Source organism: Drosophila tropicalis, unplaced genomic scaffold (genome assembly GCF_018151085.1).
Source record: "Drosophila tropicalis isolate 14030-0801.00 unplaced genomic scaffold, ASM1815108v1 contig_867, whole genome shotgun sequence".
NCBI classification, from domain to species: domain Eukaryota; kingdom Metazoa; phylum Arthropoda; class Insecta; order Diptera; family Drosophilidae; genus Drosophila; species Drosophila tropicalis.
The window spans coordinates 1312243-1331902 of NW_027173362.1; the positions used below are offsets into that span (position 1 = coordinate 1312243).

Genomic DNA, 19660 nt, shown 5'->3' on the forward strand with positions numbered 1-19660 from the left:
CCGATAAACAAAATAAAAATAATAATAATTAAATTCTTCGATTTTACGAAGAATTTTATAATTTATTTAAAAATACAAAAATAAAAAAAATTGAAAAAAAAAACCAAAACTTGCTTTTGCTTTTTATATTTACTTTTTTTTTTTTTAATCCTGTTATCTCTCTTGTTTCCAATCCACTGAAAAGATATACATACATACAAACATATGGAGGTGGAAAGGCCGACTTCTGTTTAAGGAAATAAGCTAAATATAAAAGTTTATGAACACAAGTTTGTTACAATTCAGCAAAAATTGGTTAAATTATAGTACTATGTACAATATGATGCAGACAGAGACCCCAAAAACGGCCCAAATCGTTGTTAAAGCTTGACAAATAAGAAAAGTTCACAATGATCGCTTTCTTTTCCGTGAAAACAAAGAGTTTAGTTTTCCTTGTTTTCATTATTTTTAAAAATATTGAATACCCAAAAGAGTCCTCAAAGAGATGTGTATATTCAACGAAATCAACCTGTAAGAGACAATTGGAACTTCCATTTAGGCTGTTTCTTGTTCCGCCCAAAGAAATTGCATAATTTTTTTTATTCAAAAGAAAAGCACAATTGAAAGAACTTTGTTTCATTGCTTAGTTTTTTGTTGTTGTTGTAATTCTTCTCCTTTTTTTTTTTATTGTTTTTCTATTTTGTTTCAATTTTTTTTGTGTTTTGTATTTTCAGTTTGAAATTTTATCTCATATTTTATCATTTCCTTGGCTTTTCATGTCATGTAGCTGCGTTGACGGCTTTATCCTTTTTTCCTACACACATACATACATACGTACATTTGTATATGTATGTGTGTATTTGTATGTATTTATTTCCCTCTATTTCAGCTGCTTAACTGTTGCCAACAGTTTGGCGTTTTGCTGTTTCTTTTCTATTTTTATTATATACTCTTAATTATTCTTAAATACATTAAAAAATACATAAAATATTTGTTGTTTTTTGTTGTTTTGTCATATTATGTATGTTGTATACATATATACATACATAAGTATGTATATATACACACACATTGGTATGCATGTGTTGTTGTTTACCTGTTGTATATGTATGTATGTATGAATGTTATTATATAAATAAGCTAACTGTATATGATTCATATATTGTATTTGGTATTGTATGTATGTATGTATATTTATGCACTCACTGGGATTATGTATGCATGTTGAGAGAAAAGAACAACTATACATACGTTATTCGTTGCTTTCTTTTTTTGTTTCCGTTTTTCGGTTCAATTCAATTCACATTCTTGGAGTGCTGCATACATACATACATACATACATATAACGGTATATCAACCTACTGTTTTTGTGGGAGGAGTGGACTATAAAGAATTGAGGAAAAGACACGGTAGAGGAAAGGAAAATCACTGCAACTTGACTATCTCCTTTTTTGTTTTTTAGTTTCTTTAATTTATAATCTCTAATACTATTTATGTGTGTTTTGTTTATTTGCCGCAAAATGAAATGCAAACGATTTAGCGTTAAAACCAAAAATTATAATAATAAAAATATATTTGTATGTGTATAAGTGTGTGTGTATGTTTGTTTGTCTATATTGTATATAGGTTTAAATGTAAGTATGTGGCAGCCCTCTTGCCCAATGGCCCCCCTTATTCTGCTTATTCGTAGGGATCAAAAGGCTACACAGCCAATCTGATCTTTTGCAGAACCTGAATGTTGCAGTTTGTTGTTTATGTTGACGTTTTGCTTTTTGGTTGACAGTTTCTTTTTTTTCATAATTTTTAAACTAGTTTTTCACACAACTTAATAAAGTTTCGCCCCTTTTTATCTCACTGTGTCTGCAAGTGTGTGTGTGTGTGTGTGTGTGTGTGTGTATAATGTTATCAGCTTCTGGACTGGACCTTTTTTTTTTTTTGTTTTGCTTGGGTCTATTTTCTTTTTCTTTTAGATGCGCTTTGGAATCGTATCGATATCGATGGCATTATTCTCAGGCTCTTCATCCTTTGGCGGTTGGCCACGTTGCTGCTGGGCACAATACGACAGTTTCATACAGTTGCATAAACAAGATCGAAAAGAGAGAAAAATTGAATAAAAAGAAACAAAATAGAACAAACAATAACAATTTATAATATCAAAAAAGCTAACTTTGACTGGGCCAAAGTTCATTTAACCTTAAAGTTTTCAACTCCCGATCTGTGACTCAAATAACCTTTAAATACATAGATGTCTAACTACATACATATCTCATTCACCCTCATACTAGTTCTGTATTCTCTCGCTCTCACACATAAAAGTTATTTACGGTATAGTCAGTCGTTCTATCTAAAGAATTAGATTAATAAACTTTCAAAGATTTATCCAATATTTTTAAAAACTTCAATAGTTAGAGACGACTATATCGACTCGGTTATTTAAGTTAATCAATTTTGCTATATTCTTTTCAAGGTTTTCCCAAATTTGTATAACTTTACTTACAGTAAGGGGATTTCTGACGAGTCAATCGGACCATTTTGGTAATCGCTGAACTAAAGAAAGTCGAAAAGTAACTAAAAGTCAGTTGATTTGAATGTTTAAAGAAAACTCCAATATATTTTGGTATCGGACCAATCTAATCTCTAATTATTCTTGTTCAAACTGACGTCTTACTATTTAATACCACACATATATCTAGAGATATATGCAATTGTAGAATTACTAATTTAAATTATATTAAAAAAAGACAAATGTATTTGTGTATGTATTTGTTTGTAAGTGTTATGTATGTAAATGCAGTGTAAGGGTATGCAATTCAAAGATGAGTTCAATTTTGATTTGAAATTTATATATTGTATTCATGCTAATTGTGTATTAAATGAATCACGCCTTTCTATTCGCCTTACATTGCACAATCGAGCTAATTTGGAATCCCTACAGGATACGACAATCTGTATTAGTTCGATGACTATAAAAGACCTCGCCAGAAAAAATCAGTGTGCAATGTCCGTGTAGCATCTTAATATTTATTCATGGAGCGAGTCTAGGGACTAAGAAACGCGGCTGTTTTTCCTATATAATCTTCAATGGGTTTCAAGTAGATCAAATGTGGCCATAATTATGGTTTCTGAAAGTGCATAAATGTGTGTTCAGGTGTGGTGTGCCGAGTCCCAAGCCAAATGATGTAACAAAAATTGATTTCTAGTAATAATAAAATCAACAAAAACAAAAAAAAAGTGATTTATTTCAGGTAATTAGAAGACTAAAAGTAATTAAAACAAAGTGAGAAATTAAATAAATCGATTTTGAAGCAAAATTCATTATCAGCGACAGCAAGCTTAGATTTTTGATCCTGGTTCAAGCTCTTCTTAAGGTAAAAGTGAAATGGCAAGTGGCTTGTATTTGAGTGAATGGGGAAGACAGACATACAGAGATAGTAGATATGTATGTGTGTGTATGTGGGGGAGAATAGTGTAAAATAGAGAAGTTAGGATAGACAGAGAGGGAGAAGGAGAGAGAGAGTGAGAGTGAGAGTCACAAGCTTTGGTATGCCAAATAGATCTGTATGTTTAAGCTTCCGCCTCGGCATCAGGATCAGGACGACTCAATATCTCCTGACATAGAGCAATATAGTCCTAAAGATTGTTTACAATAAAAATCATAGAAAAGAAAGCCAAAGTTAAAGCACAAAAAAAGTAAAGACATGGAAACACGTATACAGATGACTGTACAAAAATTACATCAAGGACCACGAAGATAGCAACAAAGATTTGACCAAAAATGATTAAATTCAATTGTGTTTGGGTTTGTTTTTTTTATGTTTTTGTATTTAAATATCAGTTTCCTTTTTATTTTAGTTTTTTTTTATTATTATTATTATTATTGTTACTTTTAGTTAGTTGTTATTATTATTATTACTTTCTGCTTAATCAGATGCAAACGACTTTCGTTCGTTTCTGTATCTGCTTCTATATATATAGAATTTTGTATGTTTCAATATATGAATATATATTTATAGGTATATTTTATTGCTAATTTTGTTGTTCTTATAAAATGTTTCACTTTTTTCTATTTATTGTGTCCTTTTCATCCTTTTATTATTATTATTCTTTTGTTTTTTAGTTTGCTCTACTATTCTTAGGATATACTATTGAAAAAAAAAACAATAAAAGGAAAGCAAAAGAGAAACAAAATTTTAACTTGGGTTATTCTGATTTCGAATTCGAAATTATTAAAGTCCACAGATTCTTTAGTGTTACTTATTATCCAGATAATCAGTATAACCCAATCCTAAAGTAACATTTCACTACACATACGTATGTATGATATATATATATATATATATGTATGTGTGTGTATATGTGTGTTGTAGGAGGAGTACCGAAATATTGTTAAACTAATTGAATAAACCCCCCGATTCGTTTTCTTCTTCTCTCTCAGACTTAACTAAATCTAGAACTTAAAACAATAAACTCTTTTCATCTCATCATAAACAACTTTGCTACAAATTTTGGGGGAAAAAAACTAACTCTATGTTATAATATAGATTTTGCCTGCCATAAATGTTCCTTGCGTAACATGGGTTTAATTTCATTTGCTTTTTAAATGTATCTATGTAAAAAAAAAAAAAAAAAAAAATTCAATTTAGTGTATGTCTCCTCTTTTTTTTTTTTGTTTCGGGTGAAGGGGGGAGGAATATATCCAATTCTGCGATTCAGTTTCATCCGTCCTTGATCATAGTCATCATTATCATCATCATCATCATCATCATCATTGTGGTCGTCAATACTAAAGTATATCTTTCCGATCCGTTTATTGCTTTACTTCTCTCGAGAGGTTCGGTGAAGAATAGCAACGATTTTTGGCCTTTTTTTTTTTAACTTTTTTTGTTTAACCGATAAATGAGTGTATGTGTGTGTGTTCGGAATTGGATGGGGATTTGTTGTGCAAAAATGATAATGTATGTAGGTGTTCATTGCTTATGTATGTATGTAGGTGTGTGTGTGTGTTGTGTGAGTGTATTTCTGATGCTGACGTGAAGATTATTTAGGTTGCTTTTTGCCGTTTCTTATGGTTTTTGTTGCTCACTTGCTGCTTGCCTTTTTGCTATGTTATATTTTCGCTTTTTTTTACAATTTTATTATTAGTATTATCGATATCATGAATTTTTAAATGCATTTTTTGTTTTGGTGTTTATTATAATGTGTGAATTGTCTTTCTTTCATTTTTTTTTTTAATTTTGTTTTTATTATTGGAAGTACTAAGTTGCTTATATAAATCGTTGTAATTCCTACAATTTTATTTTTTTCTCTCTCGCTCGCTCTCTGCGCACTCACTAACTTGATTAGTTTGTGGTGTTGTCTCTTTCTGGTCAAGTGTTGCCAAACACAGGAAACAAAACAGAAATTGTATAGCATACAAAAAGGATCAAAAATATGCAAAAATAAAAGGAGATATAAAAATGCATACACAAATTGCAGAAATTCCTTTTTGCAACAAAAAAAAAAAAAAACAATAATATAAGCAATTCAAAAATGTGTATACACTTTCTTTGGAAGAACAAAATATGTATCAAGGGGAATAACAGTTATTGTAGCTGGCTGCCGAAATGTACATAAATGATATATGAGACTCGTGGATTGTAGTGGTTTTCAATGAATGGATGTAAGTATGTATGTATGTATATATTTAAAAACATACATATACATAATATACTTTGAATGATTTGATTTGTGCGTGTTTAGACTCGGTTTTCTTCGTTTCCTTTATTTTGTTTATACATTTTCGACTACGTTTCGCTTTTATTTTTATGTTTTTTGTTTAATTTTTGTTGTTGTTTTAATGTTTCGTTTTCAGCTTTAATAATATATAAACGCAATTGTTCTTAAATTTGTTTAATATATATATATATTTTGTTGTTGATTTTTATATTTTTTAATTGTTTTTTTTTTTTTTGTTTGTTTTGTTTTTTGTTTGTATAAATGATTTTTTTTTGTTTTACTCCTGGCGTACACTCAATTCTAACCGTTTATCTGTCTCTCTCACTCTCGCCCTTTTGCCTCTCTTACTATCGTGTTTTATCGTTTTTCCACTCTATCGTTATCTCTTTCTTTTCCGCGTGGCTTGCTGGATTCGAAACTATGTCTCTGGTTTCTTTTTTTGTTAATCGTATTTTCAAAAATTGTTTTATATTAATAATGTTGTTGTTGTTCATGAATTTGTTGTTGTTGTTGTATGCGGTTTTTTTTTGTGTTGGTGTGTAAGTGCATGTGTTTGTGTGTGTGTTTTTGTAGATAATTCAAATTAGTTTTTCTTAAATGGGAATGGAAGAATTCGATTGATCGATATATATATATATATACATAGATATATAAATATATACATATATATATAATATATATGGAATGAAATACCAACATAACAATATTCATTTTGAGAAGGAAGCGGCGAGAAGGGAATGCGAATGGCGAGGATATTTGTGAAGGATATGGAGAATGTCGTGGGAACGCATGGTTGTGTGTGTGTGTGTTTGTGTTTTGTGTATGTAGGGGAGAGAAAACAAATAAAAAAGAACGTATATATATATAAATATGCTTAGTTATTAGTTTTCAATCAGAGCTCGTATTAAAAATAAAAAACAAATCATTTTTGAAAGAAAAGTACAGTGGAATCCGGTTATAGCGACTAAAGTTCGATGAGTGATTGGTTGGTCCCAATACAAACTTTTATGTAACGACGAAAATCATCGGTCCCTTGAACGTCTTTATAAACGGATTCTACTGTATTATTTGCTTACCAAACAATTAAAATTTTTTTCATTTAATGAGTTATTAATTGTGATAATAATTTTTAAAAAATTGAGGCTAATTGATTGAAATTCTTTTTGTAATTCTAAATAAATGTAATTTTGTTTTCAAATTTAAAGTTTTTAGAAACTGCCAAGCTTTAAAAACCAAGTAATTAGTTTTAATTTGAGAAACGACAAATTTTATATAAATATTTGCACTATGATTGAAAATCTCAACCAAGAACATTTTAGAAGTTATTGTCAAAATAAAATAAATCGATACTAAATCGCAGTTGCAGTTTCTAATATTAAGATTTCTTTTGGTTTTAATACGAACTCTGATTGGTTTTTAGTCATATATACATATATATGAGGAAAAAACTATTGTGTTAAATTCATTTGTTTAGTGTTAGGGGTTAATTTTCTTGTTTTATATTAATAGATTTTAAATTTACCGCTCGTAGTGGCATTTTGAAATTAGCTGCTGCCTGTAGTTGAATTTGATAAGCTAAGCTGTGTATTTTAAAGCCATACAGCCTAACGAAGGATGAAGAAGATGGACGACCAAAGAAGAAAAGAAAAAAAAGAAGAGAGAAAAAAACATTATATAGCATATATATTTGATATATATGTGTACTTGAATCGTTATAATCAAGAAGCCAATGATTGGGTATTCGGGGTTTGGGTGTTTGTTCTTGATTCTTGATACTCTTTTCTTGATTCAAGTCTCTTTAATTTGGTTCTTCGACGGGTTCGTCCACAACATACCTTGGAACAAATTGATTAGTAGGACGCTTGGGGCGATATTCAGGATGCACCATAAATAGCATATGTGGAAATCCAGTACCAAAATAGGCACCATCGGTATGATGGTGACGCGAAGATTTTGGTGTATAAACATCAATACATTTGGGACAATAAGTCTTAACCATTGCCTCGCCGGGTATATCAGAAAGTCCTGTAAGATAAAACAAATTTAATTCAACAAGTTAAATTATAGAGCTTATCATTAGTTTTTTGTTTTTGTTAAAACTTAAAAGTATCTTCTTTTTAGTCCATTATATAAAAGAGTAATTTTCTTTCTTTATGTCTGCCCTAATCGGATGATCTCCAAAACTATATTCTGATCTGATTTAAATTGTCAAGAATATTCTTCTAAAGTTTAAATGCCAAATTCAGAGCGAGCCAAATATTAGTAAAGTTTGTATTTTAACAAAAAACAAACGTTTTGACAACTAAATTAGTTTTCTACACTTAATTTAGTATTAGACGCTGTTAAATTATATAAGCCCATTAAAATAATTCTATTGAGAAGCTTTTGAATGGGCCAAGGAATACTTTATTAATTTAAAATAAAGGATACGGTGAAATATCTCATTTTAAGAGGCGAAACATTCAGGAGATCCCTGTATATTTACCAAGAGCTATACATAGTGCCCCAAACATTGAACATAATAAAGTAACCAAAGGCTAAAAATGTTGCTAAATCTGGGAAAAACTAAAACACTCATTATTCTTTTCCAATTTCTGTAGACCTTGTTGTTTGCTCAAGGTTTGAATATTGTGACGAGAGTTAAATGAAAATAATTTAGATCCTTTTAGCAATGTGCCAAGGAATTGTAAAATTAAAGCTGTGGTCAAATGATTCCAAAGTTATATTTATTTAATAAAAGGGATCCCCAAATCATGGAATACCATCCTACGTGCCCTACCGAAGCGGTCAACCATAACTTTTAGAATATTACACAGCCTTTTCTATTGTGTTCCTGGGCCTTCGATTCCTTATTTCCAAAGAACACAAACTAGAAAAACTCAGAAAAAAACTCTTAAAAAAGCGGCCAAAATAGTTTCCCAATCTAAATCGGGCTAGAATTTTGTACTGCGACGTTCTTAAGAGTTTAGCTTCTGCGAAATCAATCTTTGCTTAGTTGGAGAGTAATGAACTCCACTTCCATAGCCATGCCAATGAAACCTAGCTAGCTGGAAGTGGAAGTGTTTCTTGGAATTATAACTTGCTTATTTACAAATTATTGATACTTGAATTATGCATTACTATTGTTTGGTTCTCACTCAATAAGGGCAGTTTATGTTAAATCATCAATAATTTCGAACAATGAAAGGGGAGTGGTATTTGTTGTTTTAAACATTAATGATAACAATCCATAAAATAAATATGGATATCAAAAATCCTCACTATAGCATTAAAAAAAATTAGCTTTTAAGCTGAACAAAGGGACTACTCTTTTTGTTTTTGCTCTGCTAAGTGTGAATATCTACATACACACCTACATACATATACATATGTATGTATTATATAGATGGTCTAATAATGCAATTCCTGTTTTGATATAATTTTCGTTAATAAGTTTTTCTTACCCAATGGCAACATGGGCTGGCTCTCACAGTAGACACGTGGACAATGGCCAAAATCACCAGTTTGATATTTCTCAATCATTTGAGCGATGCCGCGATTTGTCAATATATATCTAGCATGTATTAAGCCATAGAGCATTTCAGCAGCCTGTTCGGTCATATCCGATTGCAATGGATTGTCTTCGAGTTCATCCTCTTTAATCGAATTGTATACAAAATTTTGTTATTATTATCATAGAAAGAAATGAGATGTATCGTAACCTGATGCACTTACCGGGTTCCAGATCCAATATCATATCCAAGGCTTGGCGATAATTGGGCACCTGTTCATTTAAACCAGTTAAATTGAACTTATCTTGTATATAGTCCTCATCGACCTGAAATTAAAGTTTCAATTTAGGATTATGATTACCTTCAAAATAAAAGTATATGTACAGTTGGCCACAGAATTTGCCCCACCTTGTGGCACTTATGTATATACACACAACACACACACAGCACAAACACACACGGACACCCAAAAAGTAAATGCAATTGTTGCACTTAAATTATGAGCGCGCGCTGTCCTCTTGCTTAGATAATAAACCCACTCATATCCACATCACATGCCACAGAAAATCCTTTCGGGTTGTTGCTTACCTCACAGAAGAACTCATTGCCACGAAGCCCACAGAACCAGGTGACCCAAGAGACTTCCTCGGAGCTGCTCATTTTGCTACAACAGAAAAAAAATGAGAAAGAAAAAATGAAATGAAATGGAAAAAATTTTAGTGATGAAGCACATGCCCAAACACACACGCGCACACAACAATACACAATTCACTCCTTTCTCTGCCAAAGGATCTCGATCTCCTTCTTTCTGATGACTTGGCTAATTTTGTATTAGAGTATGCTTTTTTATTAGATTAGTGGTTTCTGATCATATTATTTTTTTTTTTTTTTTTTTTTCACCTACATTAAGGGAATTATTTTTGCCGGAGGTGTGGTGGAGCGGAGCGGCGAAAGTCCCGCAATCGATAGTAGGAAAAATGGCGGCGTCGATATCGCCAATGCAACACAACAAAAAATAGTCTTAAATTTGAACGTTATTCAATTTACGCGTTTCACATAAACCGCTATCCGTCACTAGTTGTGTTTTGTAAATTTTCGTAAAATAAACAATATATAAAATTTTTTTTATGAAAATATAACGTTTCCGATGTTACAATTTATGTTCGCAGTGAGCAAATAGTGATGAGAAAAAATTTCGTGACAGATGAAGCACTGCCTACTTGATTTGGCCTGGGTTGCTTGAAAGCGACAGTATCAATTTGTCTGTAGCGATCCTTGATTTAAGGGTTTTCTTGCCTAAAATTAATAAATAGCCATACAATATCTTCTTGTTGAAGTCCACCACTAACACGCACAAACGAGCAAGTCTAAATGAGCTTATGAAATAAAAAAATTCACATCAGGTGTTGCACTAGACAATAGATATAATAACTACATATGGTTTGAGACCATTTCACAAAGACCTTTCTTTGATTCGTGCACTAATGCTTTCGAATGCGTTTAATTCTTTTTACCACATATCACGGTTGTCACTGTTGAAGGTTGTCGCTCATCGCTAATAGGCAAGACCCATACATACATACAGGCTTACTAAACATACACACACACACACACATGCAGGCACATGCTCCATCAGATTTACTGAATTGCATTTTCATTGCATTGAATTTTGGCTTTAATTGTATTTTAATGCACTCACTTAAGACCGGCGACTTACCTAAATAATAATAATTAATTAAATTTTATTTCACAAAAACTTCAGTATTTGAGTTATAAGTATTTTTTCGATTGGTATTTTTTATCGGTATTTAAGTGAATGGGCTTGCCACCTGATTGAAATTTTACAGAATTCTTAAAACGCTGCCAGATATTTGGCCGGCTGCATTCTGGTAACCCTATATACATTTACATCAGTGGGCAGCCCCAAACAGCTGATTTGATGTAGCACGTGTGGCTTGTATTGAAATATATCGGCATTTATTTGTATTATTAAAAAACTTTTAGCTTATAGCAATTTAACTTGATCCAGATGACCAAAACAGAGCCCAAAAAGCGCTCTAAGGCCCCAGCAGGCCCCAAGCGCTATTTCGATTCCTCAAACCAAGGAGACGGCGACGGCCAACTGGAACCTATAAAACTGAAACGCAAAAATCAACAGAATTTCCTAGGTGATTTCATAAAAATGACGCAAAGCAAAAGTAAACCAAAAGATAAACTTAAAGAGAAGCCCCTTAAGAAAGAAAAAATATCCCCACAATTGGTGGAAAAATATACCCGTGGCGATAAGGTGGAATCACGAGGCGTCAGAACGCGACACTTCAAGGAGCAGCAACAACGTAAAGAAGTTTATTTGGAATACGCCACTGAACAGGCGGCCCGTACAGAGCTTCTGCTGACGGAGACGGCCGGTCAACTAGAAGCCGACGAAGAGGAGACTACAGCTAGCTATCGTCAGAGTGAAATAGTTGCTAATGTTGATCTTCAATCGGCGGCAAAACATTTCCAGCTGCAGCTTGATTTTGGTCCCTACACCATGAGCTATACGAAAAATGGCCGGCATTTACTCTTGGGCGGACGGCGTGGACATGTTGCTGCTTTTGATTGGGTCACCAAGAAGTTACACTGTGAATTTAATGTCATGGAGAGCATCAGTGATGTCCAGTGGCTGCACCTGCCTACCATGTATGCAGTGGCCCAAAAGTCGTGGGTTTATTTCTATGACCACAAGGGCACCGAATTGCATTGTGTGAAGAGATTAAACAATGTGAATCGTTTAGATTTTCTGCCCTATCACTTTCTCTTGGCTGCAGCAAATCGAACTGGATACTTGTCGTGGCTGGATGTCTCATTGGGCGAATTGGTGGGCAATTTCTACACTGGCCTGGGCGATATACGCCTAATGAAGCACAATCCAAGCAACGGAGTTGTCTGTGTTGGTGGTGGCAAGGGCGTAGTGTCTATGTGGTCTCCAAAAGTGCGAGAACCCTTGATCAAATTGCTCACCCATGGCACAGCCATGACTGCCTTAACTGTTGATCCCAAGGGTCGTCATTTGGTTACCGCTGGCCTGGACCGAACGGTGAAAGTGTGGGACTTGAGAATGCTTAATGACCAGCCCTTGGCTCTGTTCCATTTACGTTTGCCGGCCAATCAATTGGATATATCGCAGCGTGGCATGTTGGCTCTTTCTCAGGGCACTTATCTGGAGGCCTATACTGATATTCTGTCCGGTGGTGGCACCGGTGATCCTACAAAGCTACCATATCTACGTCAACGTTGTGATGCCTTCGTCCATGGCCTACACTATTGTCCCTATGAGGATGTTTTGGGTGTATCAACGGCAAAGGGTTTTGTTTCGTTGCTTATCCCCGGCTCGGGAGAACCCAATTTCGATGCCCTTGAGGATAATCCGTATGAAACGAGAAAACAACGTCGCGAACACGAGGTTCATGCCTTGCTCGAGAAAATCCCCGCCGAATTGATAACCATGGATCCACAAGAGATTATTGGTGTCGACGCGCCCACATTGCAGGAAAAAATCGATGCCAAACGGCAATTGTTCCATTTGAAACCAAGTAAAATTGAAATGAAATCTCGCCGTAAAATGAAAGGACGTGGTGGTACAGCCAAAATGGCTCGCAATAAACAAATTGTCAAGGATCTTAAGCGAAAGGTAAGTGCATAACAAATTGGAGGAACACCTATAAAAGTTAATGCTATATATTTAATTCCCATAGGAGTTCATATCGGACATCAAGAAGGCCAAACAGACTGTCATAGCGCAAAGCAGAAGTAAAGATGCAGGAGAAGAGGCCTCCTCCTCTTCCAAAACCAAAAAACCTTCTGTCTTGGATCGTTTTAAGCCCAAGAGTCAAAAGAAATCACAGAAGAGTTAATAACTACAATACATTTTCGTATTTTCTGATTTTAGTTTTTAATTTCTCCTTTTTTTTTGTATGTACAAACAAATAATAAACCTAGGTCCTTAATTATATGTAATTAACGATTGAAAATAGTTCATCAATTCTTGATCGATTTGGGTCTTTGTTTTAATTTCAGCTAGAATAGTTTTACAATGACCTCCATTGTCCTCCAGTTGCTTGGCATAGTAATAGAAGTTCAAGATACGCTTTTGATTCTCGTATTTGATTTGACTACCGCCGCCTGCTATTTGTAATTTCTCCAAATTATTAAGGATCTGCGGAGCTGAAACTATGAGAGCATTCAAAAATGTGGAATTCATTTGACGACTCAACGTGGCCATGGCTCTAAGTGTGCCCTCATTTATTGAGGGCTTCAATAACAATTGAGGTAAGTAATTAAGAAAGTTCACAAACTTTTCGTTGCCACCAAATTTTCTATATAGTCGCTCCTGTTGTATTATCTCACTCAGCAAATTGAGCATACGATTGGCCACACCCTCACGTGTGGTAAAACCTTGATGTTCATATGCCTCCATTGAGAGGCTCAACAGATCTTTCAGTTCCTGTGGCACTAGATCTAGAAGATCCAAACCCAAATCTAATAAAATGCAACGCAAAGCTTCAACCACTTGCAATTGCTCGAAGGGATTCAGAGTCTTCAGATGGTTTAGGGTTAAATGCAAATAGTTGATAAGATTTTTAAAGAGTTTGGCTTGATTGGGTTGGGGCAAAAATTTGCAGGTTAAATAGATTAAGCTTAAATTCTGCTGATAGCAAAATTCTCCACCAATTAGTGATGATTTTCCGGATTTCTTCTTGACTTCAGGCATCTGATGATACGGAAAATTCGAGGCATCATTCTCAAGAAAGTTATTCAAGAACTTCTTTGAGTAGTTCTTCACCAACCATTTACTTAACTCTTGGGTATTATTTGTGGACTCGTATTGCTGGATGAGAGACCATAATTGTGCCATTAGATTCACCAAGACACTTAGACTTGCTGCCGCGTCCATGCTGAGCAGCAATTGATGATGCTGCTGATCCATTTGTTGTTGCTGTTGCTGTTGCTGCCGTGGTCTCACCTCCAGCCAATTGTCTTGAATTAGGGGCATCAGTTGCTCGACATAACGCTGCAGTTGCAAACTTTCTCCATTTACGTTCTTTTCCTGGCAAATGGCATAAAGCTCTTTTATGTCCACTCTAAAGGGTGACAACACATTGTAATATTGAGGCTTATGATCATCGTAGTGGATTAATTTGTTGAGGCTTGAATTGTGTGTGACATGGGAATCATCCTCTTTTAACGTCTTGAGAATCTGTTCCAATCTCAGCATTACTTTTGTACGCCACTTAATGGTAGACTCTTTACCTTGGCCCAAATTAAGGGTTAACAAGCGATTACTTTTCTCTTGATCATGACGGGAACGTGATATCATATCAATGAAGTTGCCTATTATAATATACGAACTCTTCTCAGCCAACAATTTGGGTGGGACGCGTTCCAACAGAACGTCCAGCATTAGCAGCGAATCCTCCTGTATGGCCGGCTGTATATGGGTCATGGCACATCTCAAATAGCTAGATAAAATGTGAAAGAACGGAGCCACCGCTTCAGGTGACAGCGCCTCCATTAGACTATCCAAAGCCTTGAATGACTCTAATCGTGTTGCATGCTCAATGTCCAAGGAGCCCGATGCTATGCCCTGAAGTAATTCGCCCAGATGACCGATTAAATGTTCCGCTTGACCACTCTTTATCGAATCTCGGACATTTCGTAAGGCCTCCGATTTGTATTTGCTACTGTGATGCTTTAGACGTGAAAGGGTTTCCTTTAGGTTGAGTTGTCGTTGTCCCTTTTCGTTGACCAGCGACTCCCTCAGCTGTTCGCGTATTTCAATTTTGCGAACCTTAAAGTCAGTTTTGGTGACATTCAAACCCTTGGGTAATTTGGCTCCCTTTAGCTTTACCTTTGCCTTTTCGGCACGCAGATTCTTTTTATGATGACCTCCCATTATTTACTCAAATTGTCCCTTCTAGGGCATTAAATATAATTTCGTATTGTTTTGGTTTTTATAAATCCAGCACGTGTTGCTCCTACGCCCCGGCATGCGATAATTTAACTTGCTATTTCTTCACAATGCGCTGTTGTTGATTGTAGAGTTTCAGTTTTAAAGTTTTTTTAGTTTCGTTTGCGAAATTACATTACTTTTATACATTGACAAGTTTTTTTTTTTTAATAAATAAGCAACGTATTTATTAAGATTCAATTTGTTATTGGGCCGCAAAACTTTTTAGTCGATAAATGTAACCAGTATTTTTACAAGCCAATCGAAAAATGTACATCGATCTATCGCACGAGCCATCGATGGATTTCCCAGCTCTAATTAGCATGCTGCGAGTCTCAGTTTTTTACGGCGAGTTCTCATTTTTTACGGCGAATCAGAGCTGTCAGTTTAGCAATTTATTAGCCACAAATCTAGCAATTTTAAATATTTTTTTTTAGGCATTTTTATATATTTTTTTAGGGTTTTCGTATTTGTTAACTTTTTGTTATCGACTGCAAAATTCCGATTAATAGTGGCTTGGATCTTTCATTTGACGTATAAATCTTTAATCATTGTAACAGGTACGGACACGAAAAATTTGCCATAATTATTCTTTACTCTATGAGTGCTTGACATAAATTACTAGCAAAAAGAAGTACACAAGTGTATGTGAATAAGTTGACGAACTGGATAGAGTTTTAAGTATTCCGTAGTTTAACTTAATAATAATTGTTTAAGTTCATATTCCTTATTAGTTTAAAAGTTTTGAGCTTTGATTTTATTTGGTATATCTTAATTTGTTAAAAATTAAAATAATGGGCTTAGCAATTTTTGACAACTTTTCTTCCCAAATCTAGCAATTTTAGCTTAAAAAAATCTGGCAGCACTGCAGCGAATACATTAGCACGCTGCCGCAAAAGTAACTAACGTTGGTTGAAAAATTAAGGTAGAATTGTTAATAATTTTAAATGCGCTAAATTTTAATTTATACAATTCCCGCCACATAAGGATACAAGGTGTGACCTTCCGCCGTTGCAGGAATTTGTTGCTATTTTTGTTCTTGTGATTTGGTTGTAGCTGCTGTCGCTACCGTTGCTTTTCGCTCTTCACCTCGCCGCTTCAAATTTTATTCTGGAATCATGCCGACTGATACGATTGTGAAAGTTCAGGAATATAAGGAAACTTTGATTACAAAGGCCGAGACATTGATCACGAAACGTTTTCCCGAGAAAATTGTTCAGCTTAATGAGTTGTTGGCCACGCCGATGTTTAACGAGCGCAATTTTAGCGAGGTGCATCAGGACTTGAATATACCCGTATTGCCCCCGGTCCTGGTCAACAAGCTGTGCTCGGAAGAGGGTGGGGACGCCGGAGGGAACGATAACAATGACCATCCACCGACGAAAAGGGCACGCAAAGACGTCATTGTTACGGGAACGCCGGTCTTGGCCCTGCCCACGGGAACAGTGCCATGCAACAAACCGCTATGCGAAATGATTACAGTCGTAAAGCCGATTATCCGTAAACTGGTGGAAGATTGTAAGTATAGCCCCTCCAACCCAAAAAAATGAACAAAAAAGATTTCTGAGAATTAAATTTCTCATACATATGTATATCTCTCTCTCCCTCTGCATGTATCACTGTAAACCTCATGGTCATTAGCGAATCTATTGAAAATGTGGATTTCGTTCATGATTCCGAAAATCGAGGATGGCAACAATTTTGGCGTTTCCATTCAGGAGGACACTCTGGCCGAGATACAGACCGTGGAATCGGAGGCAGCAGCCTTTTTTGATCAAATTTCACGATACTTCCTATCGCGGGCCAAGGTAGTCTCCAAGGTGGCCAAATATCCTCATATCGATGACTATCGGCGTGCTGTTGTCGAGCTGGATGAGAAGGAATACCTCAGTCTGTGGCTGGTTGTGTGTGAAGTGCGCAATCGCTATTCCTCGCTGCATGACATAGTCATTAAGAATCTTGAGAAGCTGAAGAAACCCCGTTCATCGAACACCGAAAGTTTATACTAAGAATGTTAGATGGGATGAACAATATAATTTTTTGTCACTTAATTTTTTTTTTTCTCGCTCTCCCTTCTTTAAACGCTCCGCCCCCCACTGCCCTTTGAAATACAAAAACAAAACAAAACAAAAACCACAAAAAAGCCACATAAAACATTCTATATTAATAGAAAAGTCTCGACAAATTTCCATTTACTTCGCATCATGATTAACCATAACAAAAACAAAAAACTGAAAACGAAAACCTAACTATTACTACTGATTTATTAAAGTAGTGTCAAAACGGAAGAAAAAAAAAAAAACAATATTGAAACTCAAAAACCAAAAAAATGACAAACTGTATTTCAATGAAAGGATGATGGGAGGGAAAACATCTAGTGTAATACATACAAATACACAATAAATTGCCGATGCTGTATAGATTCCAACTAATGCTTATTTAGGCTATACGATATATGATATAAAGAATAAATTTGTTTTTTTAAATAAACGCGCCCGTGAATCCATAACAACGGGTGGACTAATGACTTTAAGCATATTATTTTAATTTTTTAACGGCCTCATGATTCATCAAGGGAACAATTTATGACATCATTTTCCGTAAAGAAAAATGCAAATCAGATTCTAAATATATTACAATTGCAGTAAAGCAAAACAAATTGGGGATAAATGAAATTTATGTTATGTTTTACATGAAACGATGAAATTATACGAACAGAATAGACAGACCATTTATTTTTGAGTTTTCTTACACTTGAAATTACCGCCTATCCACTGTAGAAGCGAGTAATTTGTCAGCGATGTGACTAGTCTTGTCTTAGCGATGTAGAGTGATCGTTTTCGATAAACAAAAATTAAAAATCAAATTTAAAAGGTAGAAATAAAAGAGTTTTCGGGATCTTTAAAAAAAAGGTATTATTTGAATTTTAGGCATAAGCATAAATTTGAATAATCACTTATTTTATAAATATATATATATATATTATATGTGTGTATTTGTATATACAACTAGCATTATTAAGCATTAAAACTATTTACAAACTAAAATAGCTACAGTTCTATGACAAATTAGACATTATACACTTTTTCTTTAAATATATATAAAATATTCAGATATCAGAATATTGAAATTAGAGACAGATTTGAAGATTTGATCGTGTAGAAACAACATTGCACTTAACTTAAGGAGTGTTTTTTTAATATTTTTTTTAATCATTTATTTGTAAATTGTAAATTTTCAAAACGATAAGGCATTCGTGTGTGTGTATGTGTTTGGGGGTTAATACTTTTTGTATAGATTTCCAAAGGGCTACAATAAATTTCGAGCTCTTATTGTTAATGGCAGTGAAATATACATATATGTTTATTTCGGTTTCGTGATTTTCATTTTTCGTTTATTCGGAATTCGTCTGATTTTTTTTTTTTTTGTGCTGTTTTACTCCCTCTGCTCAAGTAGTACTTAAATTAAAACTTAGGGTCCAAGCTTTATCTAAATAGATTTCTACATACATGCATGTATATATAAATATATATATATATAATTATATGTGTACATAGATTTAGATATAAATATAACAAAAAATATAGTACAATCATTTCTCTCTTAAAAAAAAAAAAACTCACACAAAATTACAAAAAAAAAAAAGGATTCAATAATAATAATCATTCAAAGTCTACCTTGATCAAGTAAACTAAACTTAATAACTTGTTGCATTAAGTAAACGAAATGGCACATTGAAAGTCCCACAACCAGGAGTAGGAAACTGAATTCACATGTGTCCCCACCAGTTGGCACTTGCCTGATAGTAGCCATCGTTCCCCCAATTGAGAAAGCTCAATGGCGGCGGTGGCGGCGTTAAACGTTTCACATCATTAAAGGTATCCCCCATCTCATTCCCATTTCCCTTGACCTTGCCCTTGTCCTTGTTGTTGTTGTTGTTCATATTGATGCTGCTGCTGGTGGAATTGTGATGACGCCGCCATTCGCCCACCCGTCTATGACCATGGCCCACAGGTAGCAACAGAATCTTCAGCTTGTGGCGTTTCTTTTTGGCTGCAATTTGTCGTGCTAAATCCCAGCCGACAGTGCCCTCTTGTTAGAAAACACTATGCGTATTTTTGGGACCCAAAAACGGCTTCACTTCGTTCATTTTCTCCAGATTGCCACTGAGCGTGGGATCTGTGGGTCTTCGCCGTTTAAAGAAGCCGCATCTCCACATCGCATACGTGAACAGAGCCAATAGAACAAGGCCACCAACAACGGCAAGGATAATCATCCACATGGGCAGTGAAGTATCGAGCTGTTGATTGAGAAGCTCGGGATACGCTCGAGTCTCCACCTGGAATTTTGATTGTAAATAGAAAATTTATAGAAATTAATTCAACTTATCATCAAATAATCTGAATAAGTTTGAATAAATATATAGAAGTGTATTCAAAAAGATTTGAATCCAGATTTTTAGAGAGATTTACTTGTTAGTCAGTTT

General features: G+C 34.5%; 5 protein-coding genes across 9 annotated transcripts in view; 2 read left to right on the forward strand and 3 right to left on the reverse strand.

Moving 5' to 3' along the window:
* Window positions 1–1514: 1514 nt before the first annotated feature.
* Window positions 1515–10995, reverse strand: CkIIbeta (casein kinase II subunit beta). 5 transcript variants are annotated; one of them, XM_068298328.1, is made up of 7 exons: window positions 10903–10995; window positions 9774–9849; window positions 9409–9511; window positions 9138–9329; window positions 7530–7719; window positions 7217–7298; window positions 1515–2023 (listed from the first exon to the last, which is right to left on the reverse strand). In XM_068298328.1, the coding sequence occupies exons 2-7, from the start codon at window positions 9843–9845 to the stop codon at window positions 1946–1948; spliced, it is 717 nt and encodes a 238-aa protein (XP_068154429.1). In that variant the 5' UTR covers window positions 9846–9849; window positions 10903–10995; the 3' UTR covers window positions 1515–1945. The 5 variants fall into 5 exon arrangements, with proteins under 5 accessions (XP_068154429.1, XP_068154428.1, XP_068154430.1 ...); XM_068298327.1 differs by lacking the exon at window positions 10903–10995 and adding an exon at window positions 10090–10333; XM_068298329.1 differs by lacking the exon at window positions 10903–10995 and adding an exon at window positions 9949–10009.
* A 107-nt stretch (window positions 10996–11102) lies between these two features.
* Window positions 11103–13184, forward strand: LOC137583475 (WD repeat-containing protein 46). Its single transcript, XM_068298524.1, has 2 exons — window positions 11103–12858; window positions 12923–13184. The coding sequence occupies exons 1-2, from the start codon at window positions 11215–11217 to the stop codon at window positions 13079–13081; spliced, it is 1803 nt and encodes a 600-aa protein (XP_068154625.1). The 5' UTR covers window positions 11103–11214; the 3' UTR covers window positions 13082–13184.
* On the reverse strand, window positions 13095–15418 carry LOC137583474 (testis-expressed protein 10). The gene has a single exon (XM_068298523.1). It carries the CDS (start codon window positions 15118–15120, stop codon window positions 13171–13173), a length of 1950 nt encoding a protein of 649 aa, XP_068154624.1. The 5' UTR covers window positions 15121–15418; the 3' UTR covers window positions 13095–13170.
* A 592-nt stretch (window positions 15419–16010) lies between these two features.
* On the forward strand, window positions 16011–17418 carry REG (proteasome regulator gamma). Its single transcript, XM_068298690.1, has 3 exons — window positions 16011–16099; window positions 16162–16692; window positions 16816–17418. The coding sequence occupies exons 2-3, from the start codon at window positions 16293–16295 to the stop codon at window positions 17181–17183; spliced, it is 768 nt and encodes a 255-aa protein (XP_068154791.1). The 5' UTR covers window positions 16011–16099; window positions 16162–16292; the 3' UTR covers window positions 17184–17418.
* Window positions 17419–18072: 654 nt separating this feature from the next.
* mew (multiple edematous wings) overlaps window positions 18073–19660 on the reverse strand; it is a 49763-nt gene continuing 48175 nt past the window's right edge. Inside the window, 1 exon segment of the mRNA XM_068298686.1 lies at window positions 18073–19513. Within this exon segment, the coding sequence (XP_068154787.1) occupies window positions 18944–19513 (570 nt within the window). The 3' untranslated portion in view covers window positions 18073–18943.